The 20,050-nt window shown below is 33.6% G+C and overlaps 1 protein-coding gene across 2 annotated transcripts in view; it reads right to left on the bottom strand.

The window, feature by feature from the left end:
- LOC145292082 (cytosolic iron-sulfur assembly component 2A-like) overlaps positions 1-20,050 on the bottom strand; it is a 103,411-nt gene that overhangs the window by 13,802 nt on the left and 69,559 nt on the right. The window contains exon 1 of one of the 2 annotated variants that reach the window (XM_080138150.1): positions 15,182-15,397. The exons of the other annotated variant lie outside the window; for it this stretch is intronic. Coding sequence (XP_079994276.1) covers positions 15,182-15,263 — 82 coding nt within the window. The 5' untranslated portion in view covers positions 15,264-15,397. Of the gene's footprint in view, positions 1-15,181; positions 15,398-20,050 lie in introns of those variants that run through there. 2 annotated transcript variants of the gene reach the window in all.

The raw sequence follows: 20,050 nt of genomic DNA, 5'->3' as shown, positions 1-20,050 counted from the left end.
TACACATCTGTGATAAAACAATATCATATTCCAAAAATCACGGAAATTGATCAAGCAGTTTTCTTTTTAAATAATAAAATCAAATTATATGAGTACTCGAGAAGTGATTGTCTCACCAGCCATTTTGAAAAAATTTTTTTTTAATAAAAGGAAGATCTTTAACAATCATTTATACTTACTAGATTTATGTTGTAATGCCTATGAATTCCTATTAGTCTCTTTAAAATGATTTTTCTTTACAAAAATAAAACTACTTGATCAACTCATGTGATTTTTGGAAGATGATATTGTTTCATCACAGGTGCATACATTATACAGATTTTTCTTTATTTCTGTTTTTTTAATATAAGGGGGAATTCTAGATAAAAACTAATCTATTTTAGTAGGTATCACAAACCAACCAGTTTAGTGCATAAAAATGAGTAAATATGGTGAAATTGTGTTAACTTATGATATTTAGTTTGGGGGTTATTTTTATAAAATTTAGATGTTAACAAAATTTCATCTTTTCTGTTTATAAATGTAAAATTCTTTCTCTGGTGTCATTAATAATTTTTTTTTTGGGGGGGGGGGAAGAAGGGTATATGATTGACAAGTTCATTTTTAATGTTGGTGCTTTTCAACTTAATGTGCACACATTGTGTCTCGCTATGCATATAAAAAAACACTCTCCTCTTAATGTAAAAGAACTACTTGTTAATATGGTTGGTTAGGGTTTTAAGTTGTCTTCCGTAAAAAAAATCTAAGTGGTTAACTTTGTGAACATGCTTTGTTTGCATTGCATTCGTCATGATCATTCCATTCATAGTGCTGGTTCAAAGTGATTCATCGACTGTCAGTATTGCAGTGAAGAACTCACATCGCAAGCAAAACAAAACCACAAGCTAATTAAACATTTTTGTAAAGTTTATCAATGGGAGTTTACCAAACGCTAAGGTCTGCTTGATCTAATTATTATTATGATTAATTTTCATTTATCACAAAATGACATGATATATTCATAAGGATTTTTTAATTGTCCAAAGTCTGCATTTTTAATGAACGAATAGTATACAAAATAGCAAATTCTCTAATTTCCAATGAACTTTGAATGGTCATACGTAACTAATTGTACTACAAAGATAAATTTCTTGGAGGTTACAGGTGGCGCTTGCTCTCCAAGGTTTACTATCAGACTACTAGAATTAAATATTTCACCTGACCAGCCTGAATCACACAATTACGTTGACACAATGGTTTCTGTTAGATCAAGAGTGAAAAGTTTTGAATTGAAAGCCATTTTTGGTTTCTGAAGAAAAGAAAGAAATCTTGTTCAAAGAAAATGCCTGTTGTCAATCAGAGAAACTTTGAATTGTAAGGGCCGTGAAAAAGAATAGGGTTTTCCGTTGGGGTAGTCAATCTGTACAAATGTCAGATTGTAAAATTCTGCAGATGGAAAGCAAATTTCTTCTTGTGTTGGCCACGAAAAATCGTGTGCAAGAATGCTGGAAGCTTCAATATTTTTATGGAGCAATTCTGGTTTTTGATTGGTTGTTAGCAGAACGTGGCTCCATTTGATTCTTCAGTTCCTATTGCCAATGTCTATAAGTAGAATGTTTCAACTATTTTTAATCGTACCATCTCACTATATCAAAAATATTGCAAAAGTGAAAAGATTTCAGATGGGAAGAGGGAGTTGTCAGAGCCGGGCTAATCGAGAAGGATGAAGAAAACAGAGTTTGAGTTGAATGTTTGAAATGGGCAGTTAATTTTGGTGAGAGTTACCAGACAGTTGAGACGTGTGTTTCTCTGGACTAGATAGATTCTTTGTGAGATTTTGGCTGAGGGATTGTGTCAAGGATAATTGTGTGTTTCAGGCTGGTCAAAAGAAATATTTCATTCTGGAAGTCTGTTGGTAAAAAAGGACACATGTGGGCAATGGAGGACTGGCGAAAGTGGGTGTTGGCATAAGATGAAAGCGTGACTTGTGACGACGAGAGTTTTTTAAACCAGTGTTTAGTAGACAGTAGGATTTTGTAAAATACATGGCAGACTAGATGAAATAGGACTTTTAAAATGATATGCAATGTGTTACTTTGGGAAGAACTATGAATAAATGCATTTTATTTCAACTCAAAAATCAGAGTCAAATTTCTTCTTTTTGTGAGTGACTCAGACACATGTTGGGTGCAAGCGTTAAAATTTAATGGAAAAGAATAACAACTATGTTACATTGCTACAGAAAAAAAATCTAGATTGGTTTCTACTGTGCTATAAATCATATTATGCAGATTCAATGTGTTAGCTGTTCAAATGAATTTTATATGAACAGTTAAAGTCGCACTTCCGTGTCATTTTTGTAAAGTTTATCAATGGGAGTTTACCAAACGTTTAGGTCTGCTTGATCTAATTATTGCTTTCATTGTGATTAATTTTCATTTATCACAAAATGACATGATATATTCGTAAGGATTTTTTAATTGTCCAAAGTCTGCATTTTTAATGAATGAATAGTATACAATTTTTCCATTGAAGTTTGAATGGTCATACGTAACTAATTGTGCTACAAAAATAAATTTACTATCATTATTTATGTTTTGAAAATATCTACTCACACTAAAAGTTTTTAGATATAATAAAAAATAAATTTTGGTTTAGGATACACAGTTTTAAGTTTTATCTTTAATTGCTGTTATTGTAAGCAACTCAGCTAATGACAATAGGACTGAAAAAAAATTGTACTGCTTACTACATGTATATCTATAAAAGTGAACGTGTGTCTGTGAGTGTGTCTGTGTACATTTCCCTACGCAATAACTGTCAATTTTAAGTCTACAGACTTGAAATTTGATATACAGGGTACTGAGATTTGGGAAAATCTATGTGATCGGTTTTCGGCCAGAAATTTGGCTGTTAAGGGGTCAAAGTTCAACAATTTGACCTTTGACAACTCTACCAAACTCCTCCAACAATTTTGGGTCTAAATACTAATTCCTTGGACATGGATCTAACTTAACTTAATTTGAGCCCAAAACAATAAATTTTAAGGGGTCATAATAGGGGTCAAAGTAAAAAATAAATTTGACCTCTGCGGTCTCTACCAAATTACTCAGACAATTTCTGGTCTAAACATTTGAAATTTTACATAAAGAGTATTCAGAGATAGGGCAAGCTTTTTCATCGGTTTGGGTCGAAAATGTTCAGTTACCAATATATAAATGTATGTATGTATGTATGTTTGCATGTCTGCCTAAAACTTTCCACAGAGGCAATGGATTTTCACAAGATCAGTATCGTTTTGAAGTTCGACCTTTTAGACGACAAATATTGAAAAATTGGCTAAAAACATTAATATCTTCACCTTCAACTGGGCACTTTTCTACGAGGGGGCGGGTCGCTTTTTTCAACAATATTTTTGAAAGTCATCCTCTCCTTTCGATTGTCTAGCCTTAATTAAAACCTACATCACTTCCGGTTTGGCGATGGTCGTAACAGTAAAAACGTCAGGTTTTTTTCCCATTGTTTTCCTCCTTCGCAGTACGGGTTCAAGCCTGCCTTCCTACTACCACTATTTTTTTTTTTTTGCTCAACATACACATCCAAACACCCAGGCAACGCCGGGCTGAAATGCTAGTATATATCTTAGAGAAAGTATTTTGAGTTAGTATAAAACCTATCAAAGTGCTTGATTATACACCATACAAGAGCTAATATCATTTTATTTCAATACTATACATTAGTGTCTGCTGATGTGTGTGTCGTGTTTTTTTCTGCAAAAGATGAATTCCAGAGATGCAGTAATTGCAATATTAGCTTCAAAAAGTACACATAGGAAAAATCATCATAATTTCAAAATATATCCCTATATACAGCATGTTCCATAAGTCTAACCCCTCTGTCTGGCAGTGTTGTGTTCAGAAAGACCTTTTTCCAAAGCTTTACTCAACTGAATCTTACAACAGAAAATGTGGCAAGTGGCCAGGAATGCGTGTTAATAAAATAAAAAAGAAAGTATTCAAATAAGAAAATAAAGAAAAAGCAAACTGCAAGATCATGTGAGAGGACATATGCAAATACAGGTATACTTTAATAAGAAAGTTAATATAAGAAAATTATAAAAGTCTCCCCCACTTGAAATAGAGATTATTATTAGAAAGTTTATAAATGCAACCGCTGGGCTGGTTTACGAGTCTTTAGGCAGCTCACACGTTTGGATATTTTCCCCTCTTTAAGACCATATGCGTTTCGTCACATTTTTTACACTACTTTTTCAGTAAAAATGTCATATCTTTGTTAAAACACAAGACTAAAAAAATGAAATTTACTGTATAAGTGTATTTTTGTACAAGGAATCAGAATATGCAACTGAAAATCTCCCAAAGTTTATGGTTTCCAAATAATCTGCAGTAAATGTGCATAAATATGCAGCAATTCCTTAAAAATGCCATGTATCCATAAACAGAAAAGAAGTTGGAGAACTCAAAGTTGAATTGTAATGTGCTTTATGTACAAAAAACTTAAATCTAAACATAAGGCCATTTAAAAATGAATATATTGCAATATTTCTTTGGTATTATTGTAGATTAACACCTTTTGTTTAACCCCACTCAACTCCTTCTGACCACCCCTCCAAAATGTGATTCTAACTTTTTAGGAAATTATGTATAAAATGCCATGAAAAACTTTAATGAAAGATAAACAAACTATTTTAGAATCGAATGTAAAATAATTTCCTATTACAGATCATTCTAGCATTTTAGGGCAGTTAACTGTTTTTTTTCTATGGGAAAATATGCATGCTTTTTTTTTTTTTTTAAGATGATTATGTGTAGTTTTAAGAGGGTTTCTATGCAATGAGAATATGTGGAGGGTTGCCATTCGGACTTTGAATTAATTGTAGGGCTAAGGAAAATTATGTGTGAACATACTGAAAACTTGACAGAGACAAAGCTAACAAAAACAATATTAGAGGGGGGAGCGGTTAGTTTCACAAAAATTTAATGTAAAATAATTCACCATTTCCTGGCCATTCTAGCATTTTAGGACAGTTAACCAATTTATTTTAATGTGTATTTTCTTTAAGGAAGGATCTATTTTTTGTTTGTTTGTTTTAGATGCTTGTATGTGGCTTACAGAGGTATTTTGTTGGAGGGGGAGGGGGGGCTTGCCACTCGAACTTAGTGTTATTGTTAGGGTTAAAGAGTGTTTTAGGAGGAGACTTACCACACATAATTTGGATTAGAGGTGAAGTTAAGAGAGCTTTTTTTCAAAGAGAGCATTCATCACTCATATTTACTGTTAGCGGTTCATAATTATTGGCTTTATATTATATATTTAGTTTTAATTTAATAAGAAACTGCGTTGCGAAATTTCAAAGAAAATTCCATAAATTTGTTGATTTCTATTTTCGAGGTTGAAGGTGTTAATTCCATAGGCCGTTTATACTACGCTGGAGCAGGTTGTAAAAATATCTTTCGCTTAATAAGTAGAAAAAAAAAATAACGAAATAAAAAGCTTCCTAATTGTAGTTTGATGTGTTTTCTAACTGCTTTTAAAATTTCAAGAATATTGATATAGATTTTGAGGGTTTGTATTACTATACACATAGATTCGAAAAAGTTGTCAAAAAAACAAATATATAACAAATAAATGTTATCAAAAGCAAGTTACTTTTCTACCTAACTGGATAATTTTTTAGTGTTTTTATTTAATGTAACATGTTTATTCAGCTTGAAAACAGTGTTTATCGATGTTTTGGAAAATTTTAAATGGCGCCCGCCGCCCGACTCTCTTGAAACGGTAAGTTTGGGGAAAAGAGTTAAAAATAAAAAAGTAGACAAAATACTGCTAGAAACTCGCTCAATATATGTTACCATGACATAGGCTGACATATATTCGGTGAGTTTTTAACAGTATTTTGTATAGTTTTTTTTTTTAATTTTTAACTCCTTTTCTCAAACTTACCGTGTCAAAGAGAGTCGGGCCGGGCGCCATTTTTAATTTTCCAATACATTACATCGGTAAACACTGTACGTTTTTCGAGCTGAATAAACATGTTACATTAAATAAAAACACTAGAAAATTATCCAGTTAGGTAGAAAAGTAACTTATCTTGCCTTTGTTAACATTTATTTGTTATATATTTGTTTTTTGACAACTTTTTCGAATCTATGTATAAACGAAATTTTGATACTTATTTTGATTTTGAAAAAAAACATTTGTGGCTGTTCGCAGTAAAACATTGTTTTAATTCGCTGTTCAAAATTAATTTAAAGAATAAAAGTGCACGCAAGCTATATATCTACAAAAGTTTATTTTGTTTTTTTTAACCATGTTTTTAAATTTGACGAAAAAATGTAAGAAATTGCAACAGATTCATAATGCCGAATTGGTTGGGATTGTTGTTATACATTCTGAAAACCGAATAGTTCTAAACTAATGTTATTCTGATAACAAAATAGCTCTAATTAAACATAAGAACATTTATATTCATATTTCATTATGTTTTCATTTTGTTTTTCTTAATTATTTTCATTATGTTTCATTTTGTTTTTCTTAATTCGTTCTTGAATAAAAATTAAAGAACGCGTGTTTGTTTATATACTGTGCTATGGTTGATTCTACAGGCTGTAGCTGCTGCTGCTGCTGCTTCTAGTAATATTAACTTCATTTGACCAAATTCGATAAATAGAAACAATTTTTTTTTTTCGGGTAGGTCCTTTTAAATTATCAATTACCGCGGTCCTACTCAACATAAAATAATACTTTTAATTGATAAAGATAGTAAAAAGATTGATTTACTTACTACTGGGTGTCCGAAGAATTTTTTTTTCAAAATGTTCGATACTCGGCATATTAAAGTCTTATTTTTAACACGACAAAAAAAGAAATGGTCAAAAATATTTCGGACACTTGACAGTATTAACACCTCTTCTTATTGATTCCCAAATTTCATGACGAAATTCTTCATACAATCACGGTACGGACCTTTAGAAAACAGGGGGGGGGGTCATTACAAAACCTTACCGAAAACGCCATTTTATGACGTTCACATTTTTATCACTTTATTTGCTTAAAACTCTTAAAATATATAATGTACATTCATATTTATTAATTCATTTGAAAGTATATTCATTTCCGAACAAAACAGTAGTAATTTGAAGACTTGAAGTGCTTTGGTTTAAAAAAAATGGCTATTTTAGTAGAACTACCTTGAAATCTGTGATTATCCAAAGCGTTTTTTCGTCCGTGTGTATTACTAGTTTAAACAGCCTTTAAAAATAATATGAAGGAAGAAATTTTGAAAAAAAATAAAATTTAACATTTTAGAGTGGGGGATCACTTTCCTATATAAATTTAACATAAAATGAGCACCCATCTCTTGGTCACCTAGTCTTCAAGGAGACATGTTACTCCCAGCATTTTTCAAGTTTGGTGACTGGGAGGGGAGGGGGAATACGGCAAAACATGACAAATTCAAATTTTTTTTTTTTTTTTTGGCAGGGGGGTTACATTACAAAAATAAAAGAACGATAAATTTCACTTAAATTTTTTTGGAATTCATTTTTAGACCAACACACACCCTACCTTTAAAAATTTGTTTTTAATAGGATTTTTTGTGCGTTGAAAACGAATATCACATTTAAAATTGGGGCCGGCAATTAGTTTCACATACTTTTTTGCATGTTTCATACGTGGTAGCCATATTTGCTTATGGCACACACAGAAACGGGTGGGGGGGAACATGAAATTACAAGATAATGAAGAATTAATTTTTTTTTTATTAAAAATAACCGAGAAAAAGGAAAATAACAAATAAAACATGATTTTTTTTTCTGGAAGGAAAGAAAAAAAAAAAAATTTTTTTTAAAACTGGAGATTGTGGCCTGGTAGATCAACACAAATCTTACTTTAAAAAACTTGTTTGCTAGGGGTTTTTGAGTGTGCTGAAAATGAATCTCTCATTTAAAAGTTTCTGCAAATTATGCGTACACAAAACAATGGCCACGATGCATAACAAAGAATTACATTGCTTAATATCCGGAAAACTACTTATTTGCAGAAAAATTTAAATGCGATATTCGTTTTCAGCACACCCAAAAACCCTAGAAAACAAATTTTTTAAGGTAGGTTGTGTGTTGGTCTACCAAGCCACAATTACCCATTTTTCTTTTTAATTTACTTATTTATTCTTCCTTCCAGAAAATAAAAACATGTTTTATTTTTATTGTTTTCCTTTTTGTTGATTACTTTTAATTAAAAAATAAATTAACTCTTCATTATCTTGTAATTTCATTACGTCGTTCCCCAACCCACCCCCTTGTCTGCGCATGGCATAAACAAATATGACCGCCATGTACATTACTATATGAAACATACGAAAAAGTATGTTTGCAATATTGTGAAAACTAGTCACCGGCCCCAATTTTAAATGCGATATTCGTTTTCAGCACACCCAAAAACCTATTAGAAACAAGTTTTTAAAGGTAGGGTGTGTGTTGGTCTATCAGGCCACATTAACCAAAAAAATTAATTTATCATGTTATTTTATGTTTCAAATTTAATTCCTCACACCCACCAAACAAATTTAAATGAAATTTAACATTATTTTTGTTTCAAATGTAATGCTCTCCTCCCCACTCCACCGTCAAAAAAAAAACAATTTGGCAGACCTGAACAAGCTTCCCCCTTCGAACCTGAATGAGCTTTTCCGCCTTGCCATAAAATTAATTCCTTTTCACGTTTTCTAATTTTTTTCTGCAAGTTATCGTCGATAACAGACTTAACTTTCATATTAGGAGGAGTATATATATATTTTATTTTTTTAATTTATTTAATGACAAATGTGGGGGATCACTTTTCAATTATAATGTTCTATTAAATTGTTACCCCACTTTGCGGTCATTCTTCCTTATAAATTTTTCTTTAATAAATTATTTCAGTTTGAATTATTTTTTTCACGCTAATATGAAAGTTAAGTGTTATCAACGATAATCCGCAGAAAAAAATAAGAAAATGTGAAAAGGAATTAATTTTATGTCAGGGAGGGGGGGGGGAGAAAGCTTGTTCAAGTCCTCCAAAAATTTGAATTTGTTATACTTTGCCGCCTTTATAGTCACCAAACTTTTTAAAAAATGCTAGAAGGTAACATATCTCGTTGAAATCTAGGTGGTCAAGAAGTGGGTGCTCATTTTCCTTAAATTTACATAAGAAAGTGATCCCTCACTTTAAAATGTTTTTATTTTTTTCAAAATTTATTCTTTCATATTATTTTTTTAAGGCAAAAAAAGAGTTTTCATTGTTTTAGGGGTTAAACGACACTGGGTCACGTAAACAAATACCTCTTTCACTTTAAAACATAGGATAAAACTCGATAATTCAATAAATTCCACTTTTGGTAAATGTTACCTTATGCTACAACAGAATACCGACCAATCTAATTTGATTTTTTAGAGATATTCGAGGTCACTGACAACGAACCTGATAATCAAACCCGTCACAAATTTACCGTTTGTATGGCATGAACCCCTGGACTCTGGGACTATTTTGCGACATATCACTGCCTTCAATAGTGCTAGAAATTCTGCAGAAATAAACAGGCATCTCATTGGTCAGTTTGACTGGCCACGCTTTTTTTTGGACCAATCAGATGGGTCCTTGTTATTAATTGCTGACGTTCATCAGCGCCTTTTTTCAGTTTTAGCGAAGACGGTGATCAAATGAAGACGTGAAACTCATTCTCTTTATTTTTGAGGCATGGAGTCTCACGTTCTTTTGTCACTCTGCGACATAATTGCAGTGGGGCGAAATGTTATCTTCATTGGAAAACACTTATGCCCGATGCTGGGCAAAATATATCATCATCGGCACTTGTGCTGCTTCTCCGGACGGAATTTTCTTCTAATATATTATTAATGTACCTCCAAGAGGATTATAAAAGTCTACAGTTTGACTCCCCATTGTCTGGACACAATTCACTGTGAACTCCAGAGACGACTACCTTATTCATCCTGGAAGGCATCACTTCAAAACCTTCGACCTACCGCAATAATTCTTCGAACAACATGGAGAACTGTTTCCAGCAACCACCGAAGAAATCCATGAACTGTTACCCATTATGAGCATTACTCGCTCTATTGAGTAGATAGCTAAAGATGACGCATCTTTTTGCAATGTGGGATCATCTAAATTTAATAAAGTTTCCACCAAAATTTAAAGGTGAGCCTGTTGTGATTTTTGTTGTCTTTCTTTCATTCTGCCAATAGCAAATCAATGTGGGATTTCTCACAGTAGTGTTTTCTTATAGTGAAGTAAGTTACCACATCGCTCATAATAAAGTGACTTATCACATCGTGGAGGAATCTTTAGCAGACATTTGAAATAAGTTTTCAAAAAAAAAAAAAAAAAAATTTTGTTCATTTTTTTTTGTATGTGTGTGTTACATGGTTTTTAATGCTTTTTAATTGATCTAAAAAATTAAGTTTTCACAGGTTTTTGTAAAACCTTAAATGGTATTCTACTCGGTAAATATTGGTGTGTTACTTAAGGAAGAACGGTCAATTAAACTGCAGAAGCACCAGTTAAACTACACAAGTTCTACAATCGAACACCTCCCCCCCCCAAAAAAAAAGAGAACGAAAAACATCACCATTAAACTACACAAGTTCTATAATTGAATACACCCTCAAAAAAAAGAACGAAAAACAAAAATGTTTTTGCAAATTCATGAAAACTTTTTTTAGATCAATTAAAAAGCATTAAAAACTATGTCACACACACAAAAATGAACCACACTTTTTTTTGAAAACTTTGTTATTTCAAAATGTCCACTAAAGATTCTTCTGTAATGTGATAAGTCACTTTGCTACGTGAGTGCGCACGCGAATGCATCATGTAAGAAAACACTACTGAAGGCGGTAAAATGGCATAAAATAATTCCAGGTCCAGGGGTCCATACCATGCAAATGGTAAATTTGCGACGAGTTTGATGATCATATTCGTTGTCAGTGACCTCGAATACCTCTAAAAAAACAAATTAGAGTGGTCGGTGTTCTGTTGTAGCGTAAGGTAACATTTATCCGGAAAACTACTTATTTACAGAAAAATTTAAATGAGATATTCGTTTTCAGCACACACAAAAACCCTAAAAAACAAATTTTTTAAGGTAGGTTGTGTGTTGGTCTACCAAGCCACAATTTCCCATTTTTCTTTATAATTTACTTATTTATTCTTCCTTCCAGAAAAAAAAAAAAACGTTTTATTTTTATTGTTTTCCTTTTTGTTGGTTACTTTTAATTAAAAAAATTAACTCCTCATCATCTTGTAATTTCATTACATCGTTCCCCAACCCACCCCTTTGTCTGCGCATGGCATAAACAAATATGGCCGCCATGTACATTACTATATGAAACATACGAAAAAGTATGTTTGCAATATTGTGAAAACTAGTCGCCGGCCCCAATTTTAAATGCGATATTCGTTTTCAGCACACCCAAAAACCTATCAGAAACAGGTTTTTAAAGGTAGGGTTTGTGTTGGTCTATCAGGCCACATTAATCAAAAAAATTAATTTATCATGTTATTTTATGTTTCAAATTTAATTCCTCACAAGCACCAAACAAATTTAAATGAAATTTAACATTATTTTTGTTTCTAATGTAATGCTCTCCTCCCCACTCCACCGTCAAAAAAAAACAATTTGGCAGACCTGAACGAGCTTCCCCCTTCGAACCTGAATGAGTTTTCCATCTTGCCATAAAATTAATTCCTTTTCACGTTTTCTAATTTATCATTTATCTTACTTTTACTTGTAATTATTTTTCAGTACTTGTACAGTTTAATCAAGACATTCAAAAATGAAAATATCGAGAAAAAAAAAAGAAAGGTTATATTGTACATACCCGTTTTGGACTGAAGATCTCCGAAAAAAAAAAAATTCATTTAATTTGATCGAGTAGTTTTTTTTTTTACAGCAGAAAAACATGTTCTTATGAGAGCGCATTGAAGTCAGCCATTATGGAATTTGTTGAACACTCCACAGGGGAGATAACTCCATGTAAAGCGCCGATACTTCCTCCCCATCTTTAATACTAAAAATCGAGCCTTTTGCTCCGTATCATACCAAATAGTTTTTTCGCTGTAAAACAAAAACTACTTGATGAAATTAAGCGAATTTTTTTTTTCGGAGAACTTCCTTCCATTATGGATACGTGCAACTCTGCAACATAACATTTTTTCGATATTTTTATTTGTTAATGTCTTGATTAAACTGTACAATTACCTATTTTTCTACTGGATCATTTTTCATAGTTTAGGTGCTTATGCTAATTTTCGACATGACACGTAAGTACACAATGTTTTCACGTGAAATGTGTTGGTTTAAAAGATTACTTATCTACACAAAAGCGCACACAAGTTTGCTACGTGTCTCAGTAGTTACCAGACCCCTAGGTATCCACAAAACAATGTGGAAAACAGAGCGCATGTTCTCGTGACGTCAAACTTGTGTTAACTATACAAACTATGGAAAAGCGACCTAATGATTTTTTAAAACCTTTGTTTATCTTCTTCAAACTGCAATTAATAATTAATCTTTGTTATAATTTTGTTAGGTTTTAAGGTTTACACAGTTTCATGATTAATAATATTATAAACATTTTTATATTAAATATGAAATATGGTTTTACTGAATGTTCTTTTGGTTACCTATGGGTTTCGATATTTTGTTTGGTAAAAAGAGACGAACAAAATGGGGGGGGGCTACAAAATGCTTAATATTTGTGGAATAATATTTTCGAATCGGTTTTAATCTGGCGATAAAATAGCTGACAAGAGCCATGTTTATGTAAAACGTAATATTTAAAAACAAATTTAAACAAAATTAATTAAAAATCTATGTTGTAACGGAACATTTTGAAATAATGGAATTTTAATCGTTTTAATCTTTTAAAAATTAATGTTTACAAAGTTTCTTTTTCATGGCAATTCAACTGATTATGGTATATATTAATTCGAAAAAACGCTATTTATAAAAAAAAAATAACATTAAATTTATATCATTTTTTTTAATTGCAACTTCAAGGTAAATTTTTCTTCAATACGTGTATTTAAACTTTTAAAAAATAAATATTTTTTACTTATTTGAACTCTTATGTTTCATAATAAATAGAAATTTCGATAGATTTAAATATATTTTGTTCGAATTTCGAAAAAATAAATGGGGGGGGACAAGCACTAAAAAAATATTTTCCTTCATATATTTTGCAGAAATTGCATTTTATATGTAATTTCAGGGTTTGTATTACTGTACACATAGATTCGAAAAAGTTGTTAAAAAAGAAATATATAACAAATAAATGTTATCAAAGGCAAGATAAATTACTTTTCTACCAAACTGGATATAATTTTCGTGTTTTTATTCAATTTAACATGTTTATTCAGCTCGAAAAACATACAGTGTTTACCGATGTATTGGAAAATTCAAAATGGCGGCCGACTCTCTCTTTAACACGGTAAGTTCGGAAAAAGGTGTAATAAATAATAAACTAGACAAAATACTGTTAGAAATTCGCTCAATATATGTTACCGTGACATAACTTGACATATATTCGGTGGTTTTTTAATAGTATTTTGTCTAGTTTATTATTTATAACACCTTTTCCCGAACTTACCGTGTTAAAGAGAGAGTCGGCTGCCATTTTGAATTTTCCAATACATCGGTAAACACTGTATGCTTTTCGAGCTGAATAAACATGTTAAATTGAATAAAAACACGAAAATTATATCCAGTTTGGTAGAAAAGTAATTTATCTTACCTTTGATAACATTTGTTATATATTTCTTTTTTAACAACTTTTTCGAATCTATGTGTACAGACTGTACAGTAGTACAAACCCTAATTTCATTCTAAAATGGATAAGTATCGAAAATTTCACGAAAATCTGACTATTAGTTGATTTTTGCTAGATTTATTAAACACAGGTATGTTTTCACGTTCGGCATGTCTACTACATAGGAACGTTATTTTAAAGCGCCAAGTATGTAAACACGATTTTCGTCTCGCAATTTCATTATTTTCGTTCGATGGAAAAAAATTTTTTTAATTATTACTGCTTTATTTTGCCCTTCTTTTAAATGGTATAAAAGCTATACTGATAATATTAATTTATAATTAAGTTACATCGTGTTACATATAGGGTGGGGTAATTCTGTGGTGAATTTTGGCAGTCCCTACAGACCCCGGATGGAGTTGGGATTCTATTGCGTATGTTCATAATTACCAGATCCCGGATGGAGTTGGGATTCTACGTTCATAATTACCCAATCTTGGATGAAGATGGGGCATGGGGAGGAGTTACGAAAACTTTGCTAATTCTCGCGACAACAACCGAACAAACCTTTGGTTTTCCACGCGCTCTATAGCTTAGGAGATATTTCCGATAAGACTTACCGGTATTATTATACAAACACCGTGACAGCGTTAGGGTTAGGGTTAGGGTTAGGGTTAGGGTTTAGGGTTAGGTTTAGGGTTAGGGTTAGGTTTAGGGTTAGGGTTAGGGGTTAGGGTTAGGGGTAGGGTTAATTCGCTGTCACGGTGTTTGTATAGTTTTACCACATTTTTTTTAATCGTTATTCCACTTCAAACAAAGCAGAGTGCCACTTAGTCGTAAAGGGACCACTATTTGGGACCAAAATCTACAAAGATACTATGTAGGTAGTTAAGCAGCGAGATGTCTGTTCACATTTCACTTGATATTCTGCATGTTAGTATAGTCAGGGAAGCAGGAACCCGGGAGGGAATTCCAAAGTCTTGCAGTTCGAGGGAAGAAATTATCTGAGTAATAGGTTTTCAAGCATCTAAGGATCTCTACATTGTAGGGGTGGGATTTTGCAGCTTGTCATGTTAGTCGAGGGTATTTGTGTCGAGCATATACAAGTGCTTTGAGTTCGTCGGAGCACATTCAATAAAAATACTTGTAAAACAGGTAAAGAGATGTGACATTTCGCCGATGGTACAGAGGTTAGGACTTGGTTGAAGGGGGTCCTATTAAACTATTTGGTTGCTAGTGCATTAACGAATTTAACCGATAAAAACATTAAACTTTTCCGCGGTTATGAATTACATAGATCTAAATGAAACGTGCAAAAGCCTCCCAAGAATATTTTTTGTTTAAAAAGAAAATATTCTTGTTTTGCTTCTTACCGAAAACCGTTTCCTTGAGGATCTGTAATTCTTCGTCCAATTCGTCCTCCTCGTTGTTATTTCGCCCTCCACTGTCAACCATGATAAACAGTTTGAAGTCTTAGAATTAAATGAAAAGAAACCCAATCACTAAAGGATATTATTATGACTTTTTTTTTCTTTTTTCACAGTTAAAACTATTAAAAAAATAAACAAGTTCTAAGGTTATTCTTATATTTGAAGGGACTCATTTTGTTTTTCAATATTAAAACAAAGGGGAGATAACTGTTCTTTGTTAGGCGGTGATCGGCGAAAAAATGTACCCTATAAATACTTTATCCATCACTGACTACGTACCTTTGTGACTGTAGTAGTTGTCCTGATATCACACTTTATCTTTTCTCTCCTCGATCAGTGAAAAAGAAATCCTTCTAGATTGAGGCAATTTATATTTTTGTTTCAATTCAGAGTGATGTTTTAGGGAGTTGAATTTTCCTACAATAAAAACCAACCTTGTGTCTGACTGTACTCATGGGGAGGCAAGTAAATTATTTCTCGTGTATCTGTGTATATGATTCTCGCTTCCATGTGACTTTAGTATTAATCGATTATTTATTAAAATCAAAAATGCAATAAGTCTTATTTTAGAGGTTGTAGGCATAGTTGTTTTCTCTCAAATTTATTCTGAAAGAAACGCTGTTGGTATGAGGGACCGAATATTCACAAGGAATATACCATGCAGTTTTTCTTCCATGAACATATTTATTTCAGTGAAACAAGTATATAGAAACGTAGACAAGTGAGTTGTGTTACTTAGTCGGCAGGTAATATAAAAACTTATATATTAGTAGTGCTGCAGTATGGCGATGCACCAATCAACCATACAAGGTAGACTCAGAGGCAAAAAACCTCTGCCTCTGGAATGGAAGAGCAGGCAACTGGTGGACGTAACCAGACGACAATGGGTACTGGAATAGGGCTGCTGCACGTCAGTAAGCACTGGTAGGGGTAACCAGATGATAGTGGGTACTGGAAGAGTGCTGCTGGACGTCAGTAGGCACTGGTATGGGTAGCTGGACATAGACAAGCTTTGGAGTGAGTAGCCTGATGTCGACCAGCACTGGAAAGGATAGGTTGATGGCTATAGGCATTGGAATGGATAGTCTGACAGGTACAGGTGCTGGAAGGCTGAGAGCTGCTGGGAGGCTGATAGCTGCTTGGAGGCTGCAGGAGGCACTAAGGTGCTGAGAGCTGCAGGAGGTGCTAGACCGCTGGTTAAAAACAGGTAGTCTCAGGAAGTAGGTAGACAGTAGTAGTTGCATTGCATAAGTAGTTTGTTGTTTGCATTAGTAATGTGGAAAAAGTAACCCTGAAAAGGCCTGTTTGAACTATTGTCACTGCTGCTGAGTCCCTTCGATGGTTGCTTGGCTCAAACGACTTGACTGGGTGCATCAACAATCATGATTCAGGGTCGCGTTGTGTAGATTTTGGCCAGAGACATTCTATAGTCATGAAAGAATATTGTTACATTAGGCATCGTTATAAGAAAAAACAAATGAATAGAATTAATTCTTGATCGAATATGTCATAATAAAATGAGTCTCAAATGTACACTGATTGTGTTTATGTTCAATTCGATTTGGAATTAAAATTTTTATTGATTATTTGAAAAAAATCAAATTTTATGTTTTTTTTTGTTTGCAGATAAAATGAAAAAATTGACATAACATTTGCCAACACAAAACATGCACATGAATCAGACATGAATTGCATGTGAATCACACATGCTGGTCATGTGACTAAAAGTTTTCATTCGAAATGCTGCTATTGTATGCTTTATTCAAGTGGAAAACTGGAAAAATTCTGAAACAGACCGGTTTATGAGAAAGAGAAAGAGAGGGGCTAAGGAACTATTATTTCTTGGGGAATGGTATTATTTTCGTCCTTCTTCTTGGCTTTTAGGAGGTGACTCAAGTCAGTCCTACATGGGTCTGTACTGGTGATGGTGTGCGTTGTTCGAGTTGAGTGGGTCCCCTGTATGTAGATTGAATCATCAAATGGCCAGTTGTTGAGTTTTTTAATGTGTGTGTTGCGGCTTAACTCATTTTGAAGTGGTGCAGCTTCTTCCATTATGGTTGTTGGTTATGTTTGTGGATTTTATGTACTTGACACATGTTCGTAAGGGTTTGGTTGTTGAATCTGTTATCAGAGAGAGTTGGTAGGCCCTGAAGGGCGTTGTTCTTGTTTGCAGAGCTTTACATTTTTACATCTCATATGAAGTCAAGAGCTTGGTATTCGTTCTGGGTTGAGTTGGTTGAGTAATGATTGGTCAAGTCAGGGGGAAATTCTTCAAACAGCTGCGGCATCTAAGAATGATGTGGGCTTTTTCATCGTCTTCTTTGCTGACCACTTTTGCATGTGTCTTAGGATCATGTCGGGGTCACAACTTGTTGCAGACGGTTGGAAGGCAGTATGGAGATGTACACAAAGGCAAAAAGATAACGGTAATAGCAAAAGAAGAATGAAAAATGCTGAAGTATGTTTAAAAATGACGGAACATCTTTTATTTACCAAAAAGGAGTAAATACAAGTGTCAAATTCGAAAGGCCTGAAAAGTGTGGTCGGTCCAAGTAAATTAAAAAACTAAAATGGCACAGCTTGACATTAATAAGCAACTGGTGGAAATAACCAGTCATCAATGGGTATTGGAAGAGGGCTGCTGAACGTCAGTAGGCACTGGTATGGATAGCCGGACATAGACAAGCTTTGGAGTGGGTAGCCTGACATCAACCGGCACTGGGAAGAGCTTAATGGCTATAGGAACTGGCATAGATAGACTGGTGGGTACAGGCACTGAAACGGGTTGCCTGACAGGTACAGGTGCTGGAATGGGTGGCCTGATGAGCACATGTGCTGGGAGGCTGCAGGCGACATTGAGGGCTGCAGGAGGCGCTGAAAACTACAGAAGGTGCTGAACCACTGGTTGAAAAGTGTACTCTCAGGAAGCAGGCAGGCAGTAGTAGTTGCATTGCATAAGTAGTTTGTGGTTCACATAAATCTAGTTTGTTGTTCATAGTATGTAAAAAGTAGCCCTGAAAAGGACTGTTTGAACTACTGTTACTGCTGCTAAGTCCCTTCGGTGGTTGCTGGACTCAAATGACTTGACTGTGTGTGTGTGTCATGAGTCAAAAGAGAGAGAGAGAGAGAGAGAGAGAGAGAGAGAGAGAGAGAGAAATATACAGTTTAATCACACAGCATCTCCATGACACATACATGCTTCCCCACAAATACAGAACTAGTTGTGCACAAGGCTAATTAATGTAGAAGCCACCAGCTATCTCAAAAGGGAGCTTTGTTGTGTCACATTTAAATGTAATGTGAACAAGCATCTTGCTGCTCAACTCCTCACTTAGAATGTCCCTATGGGCATGGTCCCTAATTCAGAGTAGTCTCTTATGCCTCGGTGGCAATGTGCCTTGTTGGGTGTGAATATGAATTTTTTTTAAAAAGTGTCGTTAAATCAGAAAATCAAATAAAAGACAAATGCGGTATATAATATGGCATAATCACGTTGACAATGGTTCTCATTGGTTCACCGAAGTTAAGGAACGTTGAGTCTGATCAGTACCAGATGGGTGACCATATAGGAAAGCACGTGCTGTATGTAGGAGCACGTTGACACCTCCTTGCAAGAGCTACAAAAATCTAACATAGTCATCTTCCCTGGCAGGGATATACATGCAACAGAAAAAAAAGCAGTTCTAAAGAAAACAAGCAAAATTATTTTGTAAGTCAACATTTGTTGCCACATCTGCATTGATGTACTAACCACTTTTTGGCAGGGTGTATAAAATAGTTTTAATAGGTCTTACACTCTCTACCAAACTAAGCCCTGTCTCACCACTGTAATGTTGCATCTCTGTGTTTGTTTTGCAAGGACTTTCAAGGATGTTAACTGATGTAATTACTACACTTGCACCTCCTCGACCGAAATACAGATGACCAACCCAAATATCAGCCAAATCCCACCTCTTTAATCTAGTGGTCCGCAGATGCTGGAAAACTTTCTACTCTAATAACTTATTTCTTCAGATCACATGCCTTTGAAATTCACTCCCTTTCCCTGACGGTGCCAACATGTAGAAATTTAAATGTAATGTGAACCTCTCACTTCTCAACTCTCTACTTAAGATGCATCCTATAAATCTGTCCTTTAAATCTCAGTAGCGATATGCCTTGTTTAGGATGAATGAAAGAAAAAGAAAAGAATCATATTTTTATAATTTGATTATGTTGATGCAAATATCTTTGTTTCTCTCTTTCCATGCCCCAAGTCAACATTTTTAATGTCTTTAGAATTTTTAGAAGGATCCATTTGTGGTTAGTTTTAAAGTTGCTTTTTATTTAACTGAACCGTATGTTTGGATTTTTGCCTTCATTGGTTGCAACGTATGAGGATCATTCCAAAAGGAATGCATCCTATTTTTTAACTGAAAAACTAAAACATTGAAGAGCTAGTACGATTAAAATGGTAAACGGTTGTGCTCCAAAATTTATTTTTCTACACAGTCACAACCATTCTCAATGCACTTTTATCAGATTCTTTTGATGCCTCGGTCGTAGGAGTGTTAGATATTGACCACGCAATACCAAAAAATGGCTGGTTGACAATTATTATAATTATTTAAGCCAAAATTTTTTGTCAGCTAAAATATGTTTTAGAATAAATATTTATTTGCATTAATTTAGGAATGTAACTTTAAAAAAGTTATCATAACAATTTAGGTGTCAACTTAGAAATAATGACATTTTTTTGTTTTTTACATGGTAGTCACCACTTATCAAGGCCTGGAGGGCACTCGAGGATAAGGGTTATTGCATGTACAGTAA

Source organism: Euprymna scolopes, chromosome 13 (genome assembly GCF_053919585.1).
Source record: "Euprymna scolopes isolate OS-2025 chromosome 13, ASM5391958v1, whole genome shotgun sequence".
Classification (NCBI taxonomy): domain Eukaryota; kingdom Metazoa; phylum Mollusca; class Cephalopoda; order Sepiida; family Sepiolidae; genus Euprymna; species Euprymna scolopes.
The sequence above is the reverse complement of the archived record's forward strand: the minus strand, read 5'-3'. Positions and strand labels throughout refer to the sequence as shown.